This window comes from Lepidochelys kempii, chromosome 14 (assembly GCF_965140285.1).
Source record: "Lepidochelys kempii isolate rLepKem1 chromosome 14, rLepKem1.hap1, whole genome shotgun sequence".
Classification (NCBI taxonomy): domain Eukaryota; kingdom Metazoa; phylum Chordata; order Testudines; family Cheloniidae; genus Lepidochelys; species Lepidochelys kempii.
Window position 1 is genome coordinate 27,279,701 of NC_136393.1, and position 18,742 is coordinate 27,298,442.

The 18,742-nt window shown below is 46.1% G+C and overlaps 1 protein-coding gene across 1 annotated transcript in view; it reads right to left on the reverse strand.

Moving 5' to 3' along the window:
• Positions 1 to 1,258: 1,258 nt before the first annotated feature.
• The window catches only part of DHRS7C (dehydrogenase/reductase 7C), a 31,459-nt gene continuing 13,975 nt past the window's right edge, over positions 1,259 to 18,742 (reverse strand). The window contains exons 5-6 of the mRNA XM_073310718.1: positions 13,053 to 13,208; positions 1,259 to 1,464 (exon numbers count right to left, since the gene is read on the reverse strand). Of these exons, the coding sequence (XP_073166819.1) occupies positions 1,259 to 1,464; positions 13,053 to 13,208 (362 nt within the window). The remainder of the gene's footprint in view (positions 1,465 to 13,052; positions 13,209 to 18,742) is intronic.

The window sequence follows — 18,742 nt, forward strand, 5'->3', positions numbered from 1 at the left end:
CTCCTGGGCAGTCCAGCCGTATCTACGGTCCAGCATGGGTGAGCCTGATGCAGGGAAAGGAACCTCTGATAAGTATGCAGTTTGCTTTGAAATTGTAGATATGGAACTCTCAGAGTAGCAGGACACATATGTTGATTACTCTGAAGCTAGAAGAGGTAGTGAAACAACCAATAGAGGTAGAGTTGCTATCTGCTTCTCATTCCCCTATTGAGTTACGCATAGGGGGCCATGCGGAACAGTTTGTTTATGTGCATCAGGATGTCCCATGAATCATCCATTAAGATCTCAATGAAACTTTCCTGGAGGAGGTCAGAAATCCTTTGCCAAATGTTTCTGGGGAGGGCTGCTTTATTTCTCCCACCACGGTAGGACACATTTCCACATCACTGAGTGATTACTTTAGCATTGCAGCACACAGGCTAGCAGCATACAGCCCTGGTCTGTAGCCGGACACCTGCAGGAGCTGTTCCGTTTCAGTCTCTGTTACCCTCAGGAGCGCGATATCAACTAAAATCACTACCGCCTATGGAAAATGGTGCCAGTATTCAGTTCACTTGCCCTATTCACATATATTCATGCCCATGAGCTATGCCCCCTTTATTTCCCCAACTCGCCCCCTGGCCCTCAGGCTCGACTCACTATGGCTGGGAACAGAACATGCTGCACAGGGGTTAGTTCCTGCAAAGTAACCAAGCCAATCCAAAACCATGTAATGCAATGTATAGTAAATGCAATGAGATGTATAATGAATATAAAGTGAAAGGGTTTCTGTGTAACTTTGGAACTGTGATGTACCCTGCATCCATCCCTCTGGGTCTGAGTCTGATCAACTCAGCCTAGCATTGCTGGATGCCAAATAAAAATACCTAAGTGACAATGTCTGGAGTTGAACTGAGTACTTGGGAAAATGAGTGGAAGAGGTCTCGGGGGAGCCCCAACAGGGGGCTCTTCCCTCCACCCTCTGTCTGTCTTCTCTAGTTATAGACTGTCCACTATCTGGAGCAGGGGCTGTCTCTCACTCTGTGTCTGTGCATATCCCAGCACAAAGGGGCCTTAGGTGCTACTTTAATACAAATAACAGAATACTTTATCTTAGTCACTGGCTTTGGGAGAGGTGCAATCTTTAAAGTCTTTGCAGTCTGGCAGCAACCTGGCTTTACTGGCAGCTTTACTGTTCACTGAAAGGGAAGCTGAAAATGCTCACTCTTGAAACACAGACTTTATTCAGGCCACAAACAGAAAAAAGAGCTGAACAAAATCATTTCTCTTCTACCTTCTGCTTTTCCTTAACACCAGAGGCAATTATGGCAAAAAACAATTCCGGAAAGAAAGTGCGAATGTAAAGAGCTGCCTTGGGGATGGCGTTGGCCATAAACACCTCCTGTTTCTTTCTGCTCACTGTGCGCAGAACTTCCTCAGCAACCTCCATCGGATGCACGCCATATGTCAGCTTTCTGAAAAAGACTGTAAATCAGACCAGAGAGGAGTGAGCAGCAGCCAGATGGTGTGGAGCAGGACAAAAGTATAGCCTCACTGAGGCAGACCTGGGGAGTGATGGAGCAACAGACAGACCAGCTGTGAATTAGTGCTAAGAAGATCCCAACCTGCTTCTTGAACCCCCAGTTCCGCCCACTCCCACCCTCCATCTGACCCATCCCCTCCTCTCTCCCTCCATCCCCAGCTCATTTAATCATTTTACAAAAATCTCCTTCTGTTCCCTCTTTCTCCTGGCTTCCCTTTTCCCATACACACAATCCTTGTGTGAGTTGGAAAGTCTACAGGCCCTTCCAACATTGAGCACATCTTTAATGTTATTAAAACCCTGAAGAAATTTCCAGACAAGAAGCTTTGTATAAGCAGAAGGTTAAAAGCATATTTCAATGGAGTTCAGGTAACATTACCAACAGCACCACCACCTAAAAATATTACACTTACAGCTATAGAATTTCTGTAAATTAAGGAAAAGCCCTTTAGAAACTGTTAGAAAGTCTGGAAATGAAATTAAGGTATCCAGAAAACTCCTCACTGCCACATAATAATCACTGAGCATTCACTCTTCTCTCAGGAAATATGCACAACCTACACAACCCTACATGTTTGTCTTGGTTTCTTTGCTAGGAATAAAAGCCTGGTTCTGAATGTCCTTGCACCTGTTGTATAGAGCTCTGTGATGTCAATGGAATTACTTCTAATTCCAAGAGAGAGAGATCAGAGTCAGGCCTTTGGTGTTTTATGCAAAGTTCGGAATATACGTTTTATGTGATATATTGTCAATATCAAAAGAAGCTGGCAATCGGGGGATACTATTGCGGAGGGATGTTTGGGGGAGGAGAATATGTGTATGAATTAGGGCTGTTAAACAATTAAAAAAATAATCACAATTAATCGCAGTTTTTATCACACTGTTAATAATAGAATACCATTTATTTGAATATTTTGGATGTTTTTTACATGTTCAAATATATTGATTTAAATTATAACACAGAATACAAAGTGTTCAGTGCTTACTTTATATTATTTTCTTACAAATATTTGCACTGTAAAAAGATAAACAAAAGAAATAGTATTTTTCAATACACCTTATACAAGTACTGTAGTGCAATCTCTCTATCGTGAAAGTGCAACTTACAAATGTTGATTTTTTTTTACATAACTGCACTCAAAAATAAAACAATGTAAAATTTTAGAGCCTACAAGTCCACTCAGTCCTACTTCTTGTTCACCCAATTGCCCAGACAAACAAGTTTATTTACATTTATGGGAGATAATGCTGCCAGCTTCTTATTTACAATGTCACCTGAAAGTGAGAACAAGCATTTGCATGGCACTTTTGTAGCTAGTGTTGCAAGGTATTTACATGTCAGATATGCTAAACATTCGTATGCCCCTTCATGCTTCGACCACCATTCCAAAAGACATGCTTCCATGCTGATTGGGGGTTCTGCTCAATAATGATCCAAAGCAGTGCAGACAAATACACATTCATTTTCATCATCCGAATGAGATGCCACCAATGGGAGGTTGATTTTACTTTTTGTGGATTGGGTTCTGTAGACATATATGGCAGAATGAGGGTAAAACACAGAGCAGGAGACATACAATTCTCCCCCAAGGAGTTCAGTCACAAATGTAATTAACACATTTTTTTTAGTGAGCATCATCGGCATGGAAGTGTGTCCTCTGGAATGGGGGCCAAAGTATGAAGGAGCATATGAATGCTTAGCATATCTGACATGTAAGTACCTTGCAATGCTGGCTACAAAAGTTATCTCCTGTAAATGTAAACAAACTTGTTTGTCTTAGTGATTGGGTGAACAAGAAGTAGGACAGAGTGGACTTGTAGGTGCTAAAGTTTTACATTGTTTTGTTTTTTAATTCAGTTATGTAAAAGAAAATAATTCAACATTTGTAAGTTGCACTTTCACGATAAAGAGATTGCACGACAGTACTTGTATGAGGTGAATTGAAAAATACTATTTCTTTTGTTTATCTTTTTTACAGTGCAAATATTTGCAATAAAATAATATAAAGTAAGCACTGTACACTTTGTATTGTGTTGTAATTGAAATCAATATATTTGAACACATAGAAAAACATCCAAAATATTTATAATACATTTCAGTTGGTACTCTATTATTATTAAACAGTGGAATTAAAACAGTGATTACTTTTTAAAATCAGGTTAATTTGTTTTCAGTATTTGCTTGAGTTAACTGGGATTAATTGACAGCCCTAGTATGAACTGAAATAGAATGAATCCGATTGGCTAGATCCTCACATAGGATGATCAGACAAGCAGGAGCATACAGTGGTGTACAACATAGGTGCCAACTCCGTGGGTGCTCTGGGGCTGCAGCAGCCACTGGCAGCCAAGCTCCCCCAGCCCCACCTCCTTCACCCTGAGTGCGCCGCATCCATACTCCTCTGCCTACCTCCCAGCACTTCCTGCCCAGATGCCACCAAACAGCTGTTTGGCGGCGTTAGCACGCTCCGGGGGAGGGGGGAGGGAGGAGCGGGAATGTGACGCGTTCAGGGGAAGAGGCAGGGCCGGGGTGGAGATTTGGGATTTGGGAAAAGAGTTAGAATATTGGCAGGGAGGGGGTGGAGTTGGGGTGGGGACTTTGGGGAAGGGGTTGGAGGGGACGGGGCTGGCGGCAGAGGAGGGGGTTGAGCACCCATGGGGAGCAGGGGAAGTCGGCACCTATGGTGTACAATCCGCTCTCCCTACATATATCCCAACCCCCCTGCAGGCACCCTGACATTGAACTGAGGTGTGCAAGCAGCTGCAGTGTGTTCACTGCTTACCTCTCTGCCCTGGAGCAGGTAGGTGAAGAATGGGCAGAGCCTTGCATTGTCCAGCTCAGCTAAACTGTTGTGGAGGGTGTTCTCATTCAATTGGTGTAGGACAGCAGAAATTATTACACCCCTGGGAACAATGGGGAAGCAGGAAAGGAAATTGTTCCCTTTGGAGGCAGAGCTCCTTTCCTGCACTGCTCCTGCTGCAGCACAGGTACCAGCCACCCCAGGCACAGGGCTTGTGGCAAAACCACCATCCAGTTCTTTTCTTTTTCTGTTTTAGATTAATAAATTTAAGGCCAGATGGGGGCATTCTGATCATGCTACAGAACACAGGGCAGAGAACATCACCCTGAGGTTCCTGCATCAAGCCTATAACACAGGGTGGGCAAACTTTTTGGCCCGAGGGCCACATCGGCGTTGTGAAACTCTATGGAGGGCCGGGTAGGGAAGGATGTGCCTCCCCAAATGGCCTGGCCCTCACCCCCATCTGCCCCCTCCCACTTCCCACCTCCTGACTGCCCCCCTCCGAACCCCTGACCCATCCAAACCCCCTGCTCTTTGTCCCCTTTCCGTCCCCTCCTGAGACCCCCCAACCCTGACCGCCTCCCCGGGATCCCACTCCCCATCCAAAATCCACTGTTCCCCGTTCCATGACTGCACCCCAGACCGCTGCCCACCCCCTTACCATGCTGCTCAGAGCGGCAGGAGCTCGCAGCCCCACCACCTGGCCGGAGCCAGCCATGCCATCCATGCTGCCCGGCAGGAGCGGTGGGCCAGAGTGTTGGTGGTGCACTGAGGCTGCCGAGGGGGACAGCAGGGGAGGAGCCGGGGGCTAGCCTCCCGGCCGGGAGCTCAGGGGCCAGGCAAGACGGTCCTGCGGGCTGGATGTAGCCCGCGGGCTGTAGTTTGCCCACCTCTGCTATAACATCCGGGTTGAGCTAGAGTGGATCTCTTACAAGAAGATATCCAGTCTCAGTTTAAAGACCCTGGGTGATGGAGAACATGCCACATTCCCAAGCATGTCTTTTTTCTTTCTATTCTCTCTTAAAAGTGGTTGAGCCATTTTTGCTCAAACGTTCAACCAGAAATTGTTATGGGCTGGATGCAAGAACCACCAGGTGGAGTTCCCTGGCCTGTGCTAGGCAGGAGGTCAGACTAGATTATCAGAATGGTCCCTTCTGGCCTTGATCTAGTGGTGGTTTAGAAGCCAGCCAAAGAAGCAGTGTGTCTGTAACTAGACTTTACATGATGTTGTGTATATTTAGTACATTTGGGTCCCACTGTCCCTGTATGGTTTCTTCTACTGTTACTATTGTGTAAAGGGCAAAAGATAGCACCACAGAGGAGGTCCTAATAGAAGAAATAGCATGTTTAATTTGGAGCTAGCAACAAAGCCCAAGCTCTGCTCTGTCCTATCTTTTGGATGACCATTTGAAATAAAGCTACTAGGGAGGGGCCTGTCTCAAGCAGCAACAAATGGATTTTGTGAATTTTAGACCCTTTTAATTATCATGAATTATCTATAGCCAGAGATCACCTTTTATGAATTTCTTTGCTATATGTAAACTGTTCAATGCATATTCTGTTTGACCAAATTCAAATTCATTGCACATGAACTCCTCCCTATACTTGCTCATTCAGGTATTCACCGTCTGAACTGTGACTGATCACTTGAGGCCCCCAGACATCGCAGTAGGGGAAACCATCTACGCACCTAGAGAGACCTATCATATGGCTTTTTTCTTGTTCCTGCCTGGATGATCCATGTTTTATGGACAGGAGGCAAGACTGAGCACATTGTTGGAACTTCAACTCTCAGGAGAGAATGGTGGAGGACTAGAGGGACAAACCTAGGAGGAGAGAAGCAGGCTTAGAACAGTTAATTCTGATGCAGCCCTTGCAGCATGATAGCTAAGGTTGAGCAGAGCCATCTGTTCAGAGCTTTGATTTTTCAAAGTGCTCTAAAATCCACATGAATAGTCTGACTGGCCTGAAGACTGTTGTCAGTTGAAAGCCTGGTGTAGAATTATTTGCAAATTTGGGGTTATTTAGTCAGGGATACAGAAATATAGCCCCTCCCTCAGAAAACCTGTTTTTAAAATATTGGCTGATTGCCTGCTACTAACACACAATGCTGAGACCAGGCTGACAAGCTGAGAATGGGCAGGTTCAGTGCATGGCATAGGCACACGGTGCTGTTACAGGTACATTTGAGGAGCCAAACTTGTTGCACACCATAGGCACTCAGCGCTGACACCACTGTTGAAGGAGAACACCCTGTAGAGTTGAAGGGGTGGTTCACACTGCTGTAAGCTTGCAGAGGTGCACAGCTGCTGCTGTGAACCTCCTGGAATTTCTGACAGGTGTTTAGGTGCTTTTGAAAATCCCTCTAGGCACCTATTTGCATTTTTAGACATCTAAATTCCATTGACAATCCAGCCCAGAGTCACCACACCAGCATGGTTTCAATCCAGCCCCCACATCTCCCCTACAGTGGCAGCTGGGGAGTGGGAGCTGCTCTTCCCCAGAGGCGGGAGCCATGCCTGGGAACGGCTGCACCAATGCAACTCCCTGTGGCTTTGATGCCTGCTAGCAGCCACAACAGTTTCTGCCAGGGAAGATCTTCCTAGAGCACCAGGAAGTCTAGTGCCAGCCCTGCTTTCTGGGATACAGACAGAACACTGACACAAAGGGTGGGTTCGGACAGAGGAAGGCTGCCTTTGGATTTCATGCGTTCACAGAATCACAACACTTTGGGGAAGGACCCCGTGCATCAGCCATGCCCAGATGGCATGTCAGAGAATCAGGGCAGCCAAATGCTGTGCATCACACCAGATACTCACATATCTGACTGCCCCATCATTCTCCAGCACCCAGCCGAGCTCATGCAGCCAGCTGGGCCATGGGGATCAAGCAGGCATTTGCTTTCTGCCACATGGAGACGCTGTGGCACCAGCTGAGAGGGTTTCTGTTCCTATAGCCCTGCCCTTTGTTTATCTATAGGGCAGCATGAGGGAAAACTTCCCCACACACTGCCCTGGCAGCATGGCTCAGCCCTGAGTTAGGGGAGAACTTCCTCTAGGGCAGTGGTTCTCAACATTTGCAGACTACTGTACTCCTTTGAGGAGTCTGATTTGTCTTGCGTACACCCAAGTTTCACTTCACTTAAAAACTACTTGCTTACAAAATCAGATATAAAAATACAAAAGTGGTGAAAAAATTACTTACTTTTTCATTTTTACCATGTAATTATAAGATAAACGGCAGCCCCCCGGCTTGAGAAACACTGGTATAGAATATAGAGCAGTATACACAAGTCATTGTCTGTATGACATTTTAGTTCGTACTGACTTCGTTAGTGCTTTTCGTGTACTCTATTGTAAAATAGACAATTAGTTTACCTAATCCCTGGAAGACCTCTGCGTACCCCCAGTGGTGCACATATCCCATTTGAGAACAACTGTTCTAGGGGCCTGTGGCAGTGTCTGTACCCTCCATCCCCCTTTGGGGTGGATCATAGGTTGGTGGCACCACACTTACAGTCTACCAGACTGTCCTGGGCCTCACAGTAGCGCGGCCCAGCGGCCAGCGTCAATACAGTGGCTGCCCTTGAGTTCTGGGCTGCATGGCCTAATGACCAGAGACAATACAGCAGCTCCCGAGTACAGGGCAGTGTGGCCTAGTGGCTAGATCTGGGGGGCCACCACCAAAGGGCAGTGGCAGCTAGGGTAGGGGGACCTGGGCCCACCCAACTCCACCAGGTCCCAGCCCAGGGCCCTAACAGTGGCGGAGTTGTCCGCCACTAGGTCAGCAGGGAATCCAACCTGCTGACCTCACACGGGTGGGAGATACCACTCACTGCACCTCCCTGGGATACTTCCTACCATGATTTCTGAAGCTGTAATCCACATGGTGTTGGGGTCTCTGGGCTCCTTGGCACAGGTATCTCCCTGGGACTCCGACTCCTGCTGGTCAGCAGTAAGTAACAGGTCTCCAATCTGGGTATCAGGGTATCTGGCTCCCGCAGGCAAGGGTTATAACAGTTCCTGGGCTGGAGCCTCCCAAAGTATCCTTCTTCCTTGGCTGTCAGCCCAGACTTAGCTGGGCTACTCTCCTTTATACTAGCACAGCAGTTGGAGCATGCCCAGCAGGATCTGAAGGGCATGATTTCTTCCACCCATAGTGTGGGATTAACCTTTTCCTGCCTAATGCAGGGTATGCACCCCCCATCACAGGTCCCCAGGGATAGCTCAGTCCCCACGGCCCAGACAGTTCTTGGCATCTCTGCTGAGTTGACCCATTAGTGCATTGGTTCCAAAACTGTGGGATGGTAGCAAATCACAACTTATTTAGGGGTAACCGCAGTTTCATGAGTCTTTAGTTGATGCCTATTGGGAAGTCTTCAAGACACTGCAAGAGTTTGGTCTTGATGGTAATTCCCACTCCATAGATTCTATCTTTATGTGGTTCTTTTCCCTTCCAAAAGAAGGTGTAACCCCCAGCTGGTTGTTGTAATAATGCCCTCTTCTGCCAAACTAGTTTCACTGAGGGCTACAATGTCAATGTCATACTGGGCTAGCTCTTTTGAAAGGAGAGCTGTTCTTCTTTCAGATCGAGAGGTATTGTCTTTATCTATCATAGTCCTGAAGTTCCAAGCAGCAATCTTTAGTGCTTTTTAGTTATCTTTGGTTTTCAACAGCACTGAGGCTGATCCACCAGCTGTGGTAAGCTGGCCAGATATGATTTGGGCAGGCAAAGTTTGAGGCACCTTTTCTAGCCCCTTCCCGTACAAAGGAAGAGCAGTGCAATCCTAAAAAGGATCGCTCCATTGCCTGGGGAGTTGCTGAGCTTCTCTGCTGCCCTTGGGTCAGGGATGGGTGACCAAAGTCCCAGGCTGCCTCCATGCAGGCTTGTGGCTACCCTGCCAGTAATCATCTTCACCTGTTGCTTTGCCACTCCATCGCCATGGGACTTGTGAAGAGAGATGTGCATGAATGACGCGTGTGTGAGGCTGATTAAAATGGGAGTCGTTGCACTGGGACAATCCCATTCTCTCAGCTGCTGAAGCTTGGCCCAGTGGCACAAAGGCTGTTACAACTGTAGGCTTCTTTAGCTGAAGTGGATAGCCATGACTTCTTTAGTGCCCCATCATGCCTGTCACCTTCCACAATGCGTTGCTGCACTGCTTTTCAAGCCATTGGAACACTATATGGTCTCTTTCGCCTTGGCTACCAGAACAGTCTTCATATGCTTGGGAGGGCAATCCCTAAATCACCATCAGTTTCCACACTTCCGGTTATCCTCACCTGGTTCAGCCCACCTGCCGAGGCAGTTTACCAGGGTGTGGCAGCCATAGGTGAGAGCTGGGTGTACACTGAAGACCAGAGAGGAAAAGAACCAGGCAAAGAGTGCGGCAGTTGGAATCACTTAAAGGTATTACCTCTCCCTTACACCCCATACATCCTCAATTGAAACAAGTGCTTCAAAAGCCTATTCAACACCACCTTGACTCACCACTCTCACTTGAAGAAACAGAAAAGGCAACCAGTATGATGAACTCAGGAAAGTCCAGAAGCAGAGACGGAATACTGGCAGAAATATATAAATCTGCTGGTCCAAAGATGGCAACAGCACTCCAAAAGATCCTTGCTGACATCTGGGAGAACGAAGAAATACCACAAGATTTCAAAGATGCCATAATTATTCCTTCATTTAAAAATAAAGGTAGCAAAATGATCTGTGATAACTACTGTGGCATATCTCTCCTGTCTGTCTCTGAAAAAATCTTTGCTCATATCCTCCTGCACTGACAGATCTCGTCTGTCTCAGAAGCCAATCTACCTGAGGCTCAGTGCAGATTCAGGCCTGGTTGTAGCACCTTCAACATGATTTTTAGTATCAGGCAAATATAAGAAAAATGTGTCAAACAAAACATGGATCTGTTCTGCATCTTCATTGATTTGACAAAGGCATTTGATACAGTCAACAGAGGAAGATTATGGATGATTATGTAAAGAGTTGTCACTTTGGATGGGCTAGCACCAGCAGGAGAGTGAATTTGTGTGGGGGGGTGGAGGGTGAGAAAACCTGGATTTGTGCTGGAAATGGCCCACCTGTTGATCACTTTAGATAAGCTATTACCAGCAGGACAGTGGGGTGGGAGGAGGTATTGTTTCATGATTTCTGTGTGTATATAAAGTCTGCTGCAGTTTCCACGGTAAACATCTGATGAAGTGAGCTGTAGCTCACGAAAGCTCATGCTCAAATAAATTGGTTAGTCTCTAAGGTGCCACAAGTACTCCTTTTCTTTTTCAGAAAATTTGGTCGCCCACCAAAACTGGTAAAGATCATTCATTTATTCCATAAGGGGATGCAAAGTCAGGTACTTTTTAATGGAGATCTCTCAGATTCCTTTCCCATTTCAAATGGAGTCAAACAAGGCTGTGTCCTTGCCCCTGTATTGTTCAATCTTTTCTTCACCCAAGTTCTCAACCATGCTACAAACAGGCTCAACAGACGCATAAACATCAGATACAGACAGGATGGTTCAGTCTTCAATCTTATAAGGCTTAGAGCAAAAATAAAAGTAACAGAACTACTAATAAGAGAAGCACTCTTTGCGGATGATTGTGCCCTCCTAGCACAAACAGAGGGAGATCTCCAGTGCATCGTAGATCGCTTCGTTGAAGCATCAAAATTGTTTGGCCTCACAATCGATCTGGAGAAAACTGTGGTGTTGCATCAGTCATCTTCACCCCTCCAGGCCATATCCCCGAGCACCTCCATTAGTGGAACCCAACTAAATCAAATCAACAATTTTACCTATATCAGCAGCAATGTCTCCAATGATGGATCTCTTGATAAAGAGATCATGAACAGGATACAGAAAGTTTCTCAGTCATTAGGAAAGCTATGTAACGAAGTCCTGAAGTCCCACAACATAACCCTCTCAACAAAAATAAAACTTTACAATACTTTTGTGATCACATCTCTCCTCTACGGCTGTGAGACCTGGACACCATACAAATGGCATATCAAACAGCTAGAGGTCTTCCATATGCAATCTCTGCATGCCATTATGGGGATCTGCTGGCAAGACAAAATTACCAACCTGGAGGTTCTCCAAAAGTCAAATGCCACAAGCATTTAGGCCATGCTGATAAAAGCCCAGCTACGCTGGGTTGGACACATCATTAGGATGCCTGAACATTGACTCCCCAGAAAAAATTTCTATGGATAATTGGCACAAGGACTTTGGAATCAAGGCCACCCCAGAAAGCACTACAAGGACAGTATCAAGAACAGCACACACTTTGGTGCAATAAAACCGGATGATCTCGAGAAGGCTGATCAAATAGATCAGCATAGTGACACACAACACTGAGAGCTTTCCAAACCTTTGAAGAGGACAGAAATAATTGACTGTCAGCTGCAAGGGAAAAAGCTTCATACCACTGCTATAGCTACCAAGACACTCACCAATGACTTTGCTCAATCCGCTCACAGGCATGCGTGTCACACTTTGGACTTCAGAGTCACTCCAGAATCCACAAAAAGAGATAGCATGAAAACATCATTGTCGAACCAATGGACTACATGAAACAGTACATGTGAAGACACACTGTGTGGAGAATGCCATTTTGCTGTTCAAAATGGCATCTTCCTTGCTGTCTGTGGTCCCAGGAGGATAAATCGCTAAAATGGGGTCATACTGGCAAAAAGTTTGGGAGCCCCCGCATTAATGCAAAGTACAGTGGGGAGCTTTTGTCATCAGAGTTGAGACCCACCAAATTCATCTCACACATGGACCACCAAACTCCCAGTTTTTAGCCCACCTGACATGAGGAAAAGCCTGAAAAGGTGAACTGAGTGAAAACTAAAGACTAAGACCAGGTGAGAAAGAAACAGACCCAAGTACTTTTAAAAAAATCTTATGATTTTTAAGTCATTCTCATGATTTCTGGGGGTCTGACTCGGTGCTTTGGGTTGGCAATACAGAAACAGATCAACTGGCTGCAAAAGCTTTCCCAGTTGAATACTCGTCTGGCAGAATGGTGAGTAAAGTTGCATGGTCTTTTCTCTCACCCAAGTGAACTCATTCACTGATTCTTCTCAATACCTCAGTCATACTCCTCCTCCACTGTCCTTCCCTTCCTCACCTGCCCTTCTTGCTGGCCTTCTCTTCCATGCTCCCATCACACCTTTCCCCATCTCCACTTCCTTTACGCATCACAGCTCCCTCGCTTTCACTCCCCTGCCTGGTGCCTTTCTTTTCACACACTCTGTTACACTCTCCCATGTCTTCCTCCTCTCCCTACACTGCTCACATGTCTTATGCAATCTCTCTTTTATTCTGCCCCCATCATCTGTTCTCTCTGGGGGCCTGTCTCAATGAACACTTACCGTATGTCTAAGGATGGGAGTGGGCTTCAGAGCCCAGGCTTCAGCCCAAACTGCAACTTCAAAGAGCTGTCAATACATCTAGTTTTAGAGCTGTTCACCTGGGCTGAGAAGCTCACTTCCACAGGCTGGGTAGATGTACCCTTAGCTCACAGCAAGGTGGGATGTAAATCTACCTTGCACTAAAATGTGGACTCTGCTGTCATGCACTAACATTTCTCTAGAACATTTTGATCAGCTTTGATCCACTTTGAAACACACTCCTCTTGTCTCCCTTCTATTCACCCACCCCCTACCTCCCTATCTTCTACTTCTATCGCTCCTTTGGTTCTCATTTGCTCTTTGAATCTTACATTTCCAAATGGAGGCCTCCCAGTTGCCAGGCTCTGGTTGAACATGGTATGAACGGATGAATGTTGGACTCACAGTGCTGATACAAACATCAAATTCTTCCACTTCAGCTCTAAGACAATCAAAAAATCCTTGTGCAGCGTGCTTAGAAGCAGCATCTAAGAGAAAAGCAACAGGAGAAACAGCCTTATAAAATGCAGAAACACTGACTAATGCATACCTGGAAATTTCTGCCTCGTAACTCTGCCTGCACATGATAACAGTTTTCCAGAGAGAGGAGAGGAAACCAAAGTCAACTATCGAAGAGATTCACTCTGCAGCTGAGGGCAGGTGAAATGGACAGTAGTACATCATTCAGACACAGTTATGAAAGCACTGATCATCACTCCATAGCTAAGGTTGAGCTGAATTTAACATTTAAACCAAGGATTTAACCACTTTGGTTAAATAGTTGTATCCCCCCCAAACCTACAGCACTTACTCTTTGCATAGAGAATAATTTTTATGAGAATTTACAAGGAAATCTGTTAATGGGTGTCTGAGTTCAAAATAATTGCCAGCTCTGGCCATTTTATCTAATAACCCAATTCTGACCCCTGCTGGAGCCAGGCTAGCATTATTGAGAAACACCCGCTATCGCACATTTCCAGTCCAGCCTGTGCTTCCGATTGGCTTCTCTGCTCAGGAAGTAGGGGCAGGCAGAACTCTCCCCGCTGCCATGGGAGCCAGAGAATACTTTTGGGTAGTAGAACAGGGAGAAGGAGCAGAAAGAGCCCAGCAGTTCAGGGCAGCTCCCCATGTAATGGGTCACTCTGCTCCCTCCTCTTCTGTCCCCGAATCCTGCAGTACCAGGCCTGGGAAAAGGAGGAGGGGGAGTGAAGAGTGGTCAGCTGCAGTTGACCCTCCAAAGCCTGTGAGCAGGCTGTGACGATCCCCCAAGAACTGCAGGAGAAGCAGAGGTGGAGGCTAGAGGGGGCACAGGGCTGATGCTGGGCCTGGGTGACTGTCAGATGTGGGGGCAGAATTGATTTGAAGTCTGGGGAGCAGAATTAATTGCTGAGCGGGGTGGGGGTGTGGATATTGGGCAAGCATTGACATGCAGTGGGGGCATATAATTAGTGGCAGGGCTGGGGATTAGGTAGTGTCAGGTGGGAGAGACAGAATTAATTCCTGGGATTCGGGAGTCTGAAGAAAAGCTGAAAGTTCTGCACCATCAGACAGCAGTGAGAGCTCCGGCTGCTGGGAACAGAATCACCTCCCTCAATAAATCTGGAAGAGTTGGTGTGACTGAATACACCCCTGTATTTACGTCCTACACACTATTCTAATAATCTTACACAAAGCATGCCTTTTGTTGAGATTCCCTCTGAGACCTTTTCCACTTGGCTTATCCAGAACACCTTTTCCAGTTCTGGGAGAACATTTCATCCAGTTCTCTGGGATCCAAAACTTTCAGTTCTATTCTGGATTTCATCATTCAGGTTCCTTTATTTGACCTACAGCAAAGCTACTGTGTTGCTCAGACTCAAAGGTAGGGGTGGGTATAGGGCATACCACAGATCCAGAGTTACACAGAAAAACTCTTCCTTTATATACATTAACACATTACATTGTATTTTCTCTACATTAAATCACACATTTTGTTATTGGATTGGTTACTTTGCAGGAACCAGTCCCTATACAGCATGCTCTATCCACGTGCTGGTCACAGGGGACCTGATCTTTACATTCCAGCTTTATCTTGTCCATTGTCTCTAGCTCTGAGTTTTGCTGCTTATCTTAGTTAGCACTATCCTGACTCAAGCATACAGTTTGTCAAGCCCCTACTTATAACTTAACCTTCTATTCACCTTCCGAGTCATGCCTACTAAGAAATGAGGCAAGTCACATATGTTAAGCCAGGCTTACACCTTGTAAGGTATCATTTGAAAAATCATAATTTGCTGGTCAGTATTGTCCTGGTAAAATATGTATGGCAACATTGTATGTGAAATTATAAGATTCCCCTCTCTGGTATTATTAACACACATTCCAAACCCCATAGCCCTGCCCAGGCAGAAGTCAGGTCTGTCCTAAATAAAGGAAGGAATATGTGCTAGCCTTAATTTGCATCCAAGCAGGAAACAGAGTCTTCAAGCAGGAAGGGAAAACAAAGGAAGTTCAAACAGGTTAAAAAACCAATAGAGACTATCCTTCCACATAGGCTCCTGGTTCTCAGCTGGAAATGTTTTTCAAGAGGGGGACTGAAACTATAAAAAGGAAATGCAAATACCCCAAGGCACCCCTTTCTCTCTCTCACACTGCCCATCACATTCACTGCACCTGAATAGACAAAGGAAGTGGCAGCTGGACTCTGGGGGTGGTAGGGAGTCCTGACCGTACGAGTTTGGTCAGTAAGACTGCTGAAAGCGTGTAGTGAGAAAACTTTGCTTTGAATCTAACATAGTTCATTAAGTTAGGCACCAGTATGTGTTTTATCTTTATTTTTCTTGTAACCACTTCCTACTTTAAAGCCTTATTACTTGTACTTACTTAAAATCTCGCTCTTTGTAGTTAATGAACTTGTTTTATTATTTTATCTAATCCTGTGTGTTCAAGTTGAAGTGTCTGGGTAACTTCATTTGGGGTAACAAATTGTGTGTGTATTGTTCTGTTAAATGAATAAGGGACTTAACATATTTGTACTGTCCAGGAGAGAGCTGGGCAGTACAGAACATACGTTTCTGGAGGAAAACCTAAGACTGGAATTGTGTTGGGGTCACCATGCAGCATAACCTAGGCTGGGAAGAGCCAAGGTGTGACTGGCTGGCTGGCTGCAGCAGACACAGATGTAGCTGGGAGTGATTTACATGCTGGAGGCTGTTTGTGAGCAGTCCAGGTTGGAGGCTACAGCAGCACCCCATATTGCAGGGTGGGATGACACAGCTACTCATTGATCTGGATTGCACCCTGGTATTCACAGCTGGCAACTCTAATTATCACACACACGTACTGGGGGTGAGACGGGGGGAGGAATCAACAAAGAAAAGACAGATCCAGAAATATGATATAATCCTTTTTTTAAAGCTTCATGATTTTTGGGCTCTAACCTATAATTTTTTAACCTTTGGAGCTCATGATACTTCAGCAGTGTATGTTAGTAGGACAGTCGAAGAAAGACAGAAACCGGGCCAAAGAGAGCTGTCCAAAGGGGGGGTGTCTTCACTGAAGAATTAGCTCAGTTGATCAGCACTTGGGCCTGAGCTCCCCAGTTAGCCTTGTCAGGATGGGAGCAGCCACACTGCAAACCATACCCAAATTACTGTGTCCTCACTGATGCTGCACTTCTCTGTGTGTTTCTGGGGACAGATCCCATGGTCTTTAATGCTGCAGTCAGCCGAATCACTTTAAAGTGAATTATGGGGAAACTTGCCTGTTCTGAGCAAACAGGGACTTGTGAGAAGACATTGGAAGATTATCAACACTGGAGTATTAGCCTGCATCCTCACTGCAAGGTGAAAGCAGCACCCAGGCTCTAGCCTATAGCCTGCTCTAAACCAGGCTGGCCCGGATTGAAAGCACTACCATACTCATGAGAGAGTGTTTGTATGTGAATGGGAGGAAACACCCATATAAATTAACTTTGTGTAAACTTAATGTGTTAATATGTTAACTTGAAAATAGGTACCTCTCCACTCTGGCCAACTGATTGCACATCCTGCTTCTTTGTAGATTGCTATAAATGAATGTGTTGGTGAGGCTGGTACCAAGGAAGGGAAATTGTCTCTTCCAAGCCTAGAAAGAGGACCATAACCCTTTGTTGAAGAGAGCAAGGTTCCACGAAGAACACTGCTCCTGTATCCCACCCTGCCTGTAACCCCATCCACTTGCAATGTAATCCCAAACGGCATGTAGGAATTTACTGAGTTCAGAGTGAACAAGCCAGACTCCAGTGAGGGCTTTCTTCCCCACTGGTCCACAGGATCTCCTTCCTACAACGTATCTGGTGCCAAATGGTGGCTTCTTCCTTTGCCATTGCACTGATCCCTACTTGTGGAGGATGTCCCTTGGTGAAGCATATTGGGGTATGATGCCTCCATCTTCTACAGACCCATCACACAGCTTCCTCCAAATGGCAAGGATCTGACTCCAGTAGTTGGTTACTCCAGAAGCAAATGTCCTCATGTTTTGGTCTCCCGCATGATGTCACTCCTTTAGCCATCACTACTCCCTTTACAGGGCCTAAGCTCCTTCTTGTCCCCAGCTCTGGGTGAATACAAAAGACCCTGACATCTGTGTCTTATGAAGATGCGTGTTGGGATGCTCATCACCATAGATTAATGAAATTTAAGGCCAGAAGGGGCCATTTTGATCAGCTAGTCTGACCTCCTGCATAGCACAGGCCATGCAATCCAGTGACTCCTACACTGAGCTCAATAACTTCTGGTTGGACTATAGTGTGTCTTTTAGAAACAAATCCAGTCTTGATGTAAAGACGGCAAGTGAATGAGAATCTGCCACATCTCTTGGGAAGCTGTTTCAATGTTCCAGTTACTCTCACTGTTAACTATTTGTACCTTATTCCCAGTGTGAATTTGTCTAGCTTCAACTCCCAGCTGTTGCCTCTGGTTCTGGCTTTGTTGGGTAAATTAAAGAATCAGAGACTTTAAGGCCAGAAAGGACCACCAGGTAATCTAGTATGACCTCCTGTATATCACAGGCCACCAACCCTGTGCACACTGAACCCAACAAATGAAATTAATCCAAAGTATTATAGCCAATACCTTTTAGGTGTAGACCAGGCCTCAGAGAGGAGATGACTGTGTCTACTTCTTGGCAGCTGAAAGGAAGAGCTCATAGAGTGAGGAGGCAGGCACACATGAAGGTCATAGCGAGATCAGACTCCTCAAACAGTATAGCACCTGATACTCCTCCTTAACTACTCAGTTACTATGTAGTAACTTCTCAGCTCCTCTCCCACACAATATCACCATGGTCTGGTCTTCCCACATCATCAAAAACATCCCTTCAACACCACCAACACCAACACGCACCTCTCTATCTGCTGCCCCCTCACCAGTTCAGCCTTCACTTCCAGACTCTTTGAATGTGTCTCTTGGAGTCCCTCTCCTCTAACTCCAGCCAGGATAACACCAGTCTGGCTTCAGCCCTCTCCACTCCCCTGAAACTTCTCTTGCCAAAGTTTCTGAGAACAGTTGCCTGGGGAACTTTCAGGGCATCTGTGACGAAGTGGGACTGTTCTTAATGTTTCCTCTGAATATTGTGGGGGTGCTCTGTTTCCCCTAGTCAGTTCTTAAGTATCTAAGTGGTGGGGTAAGGGTGTATAATCACTGCAGAGCCCTAGAGGGCATGTGTGTGCAGGAGTCTGGACACAGAGGATGGCCGACACCCTGTTTCCTGGCAACTGATGGCCTGGGCCTTTCCCCCCTGCAAGGTGAGAGCTAAAGAGTTGGAGAACAAAGGAATCCGGTGACCTCCTGGCCCGGGGAAAGGAACAAAGCCCAGAGGAGGAGAGGCTAGAGGGAGTTTCAGTTTGAGGCTGGCTGGGACATGGAGTGAAGGGCAGACGTGGTTGTCTGGCTCACTGCCCCCCAAAATGGACCCAGCTGAGGGGTCCCGTTCTCTGCACCTACAAGCTCTGTTTTAGACCATGTTCCTGTCGTCTAATAAACCTCTGTTTTACTGGCTGGCT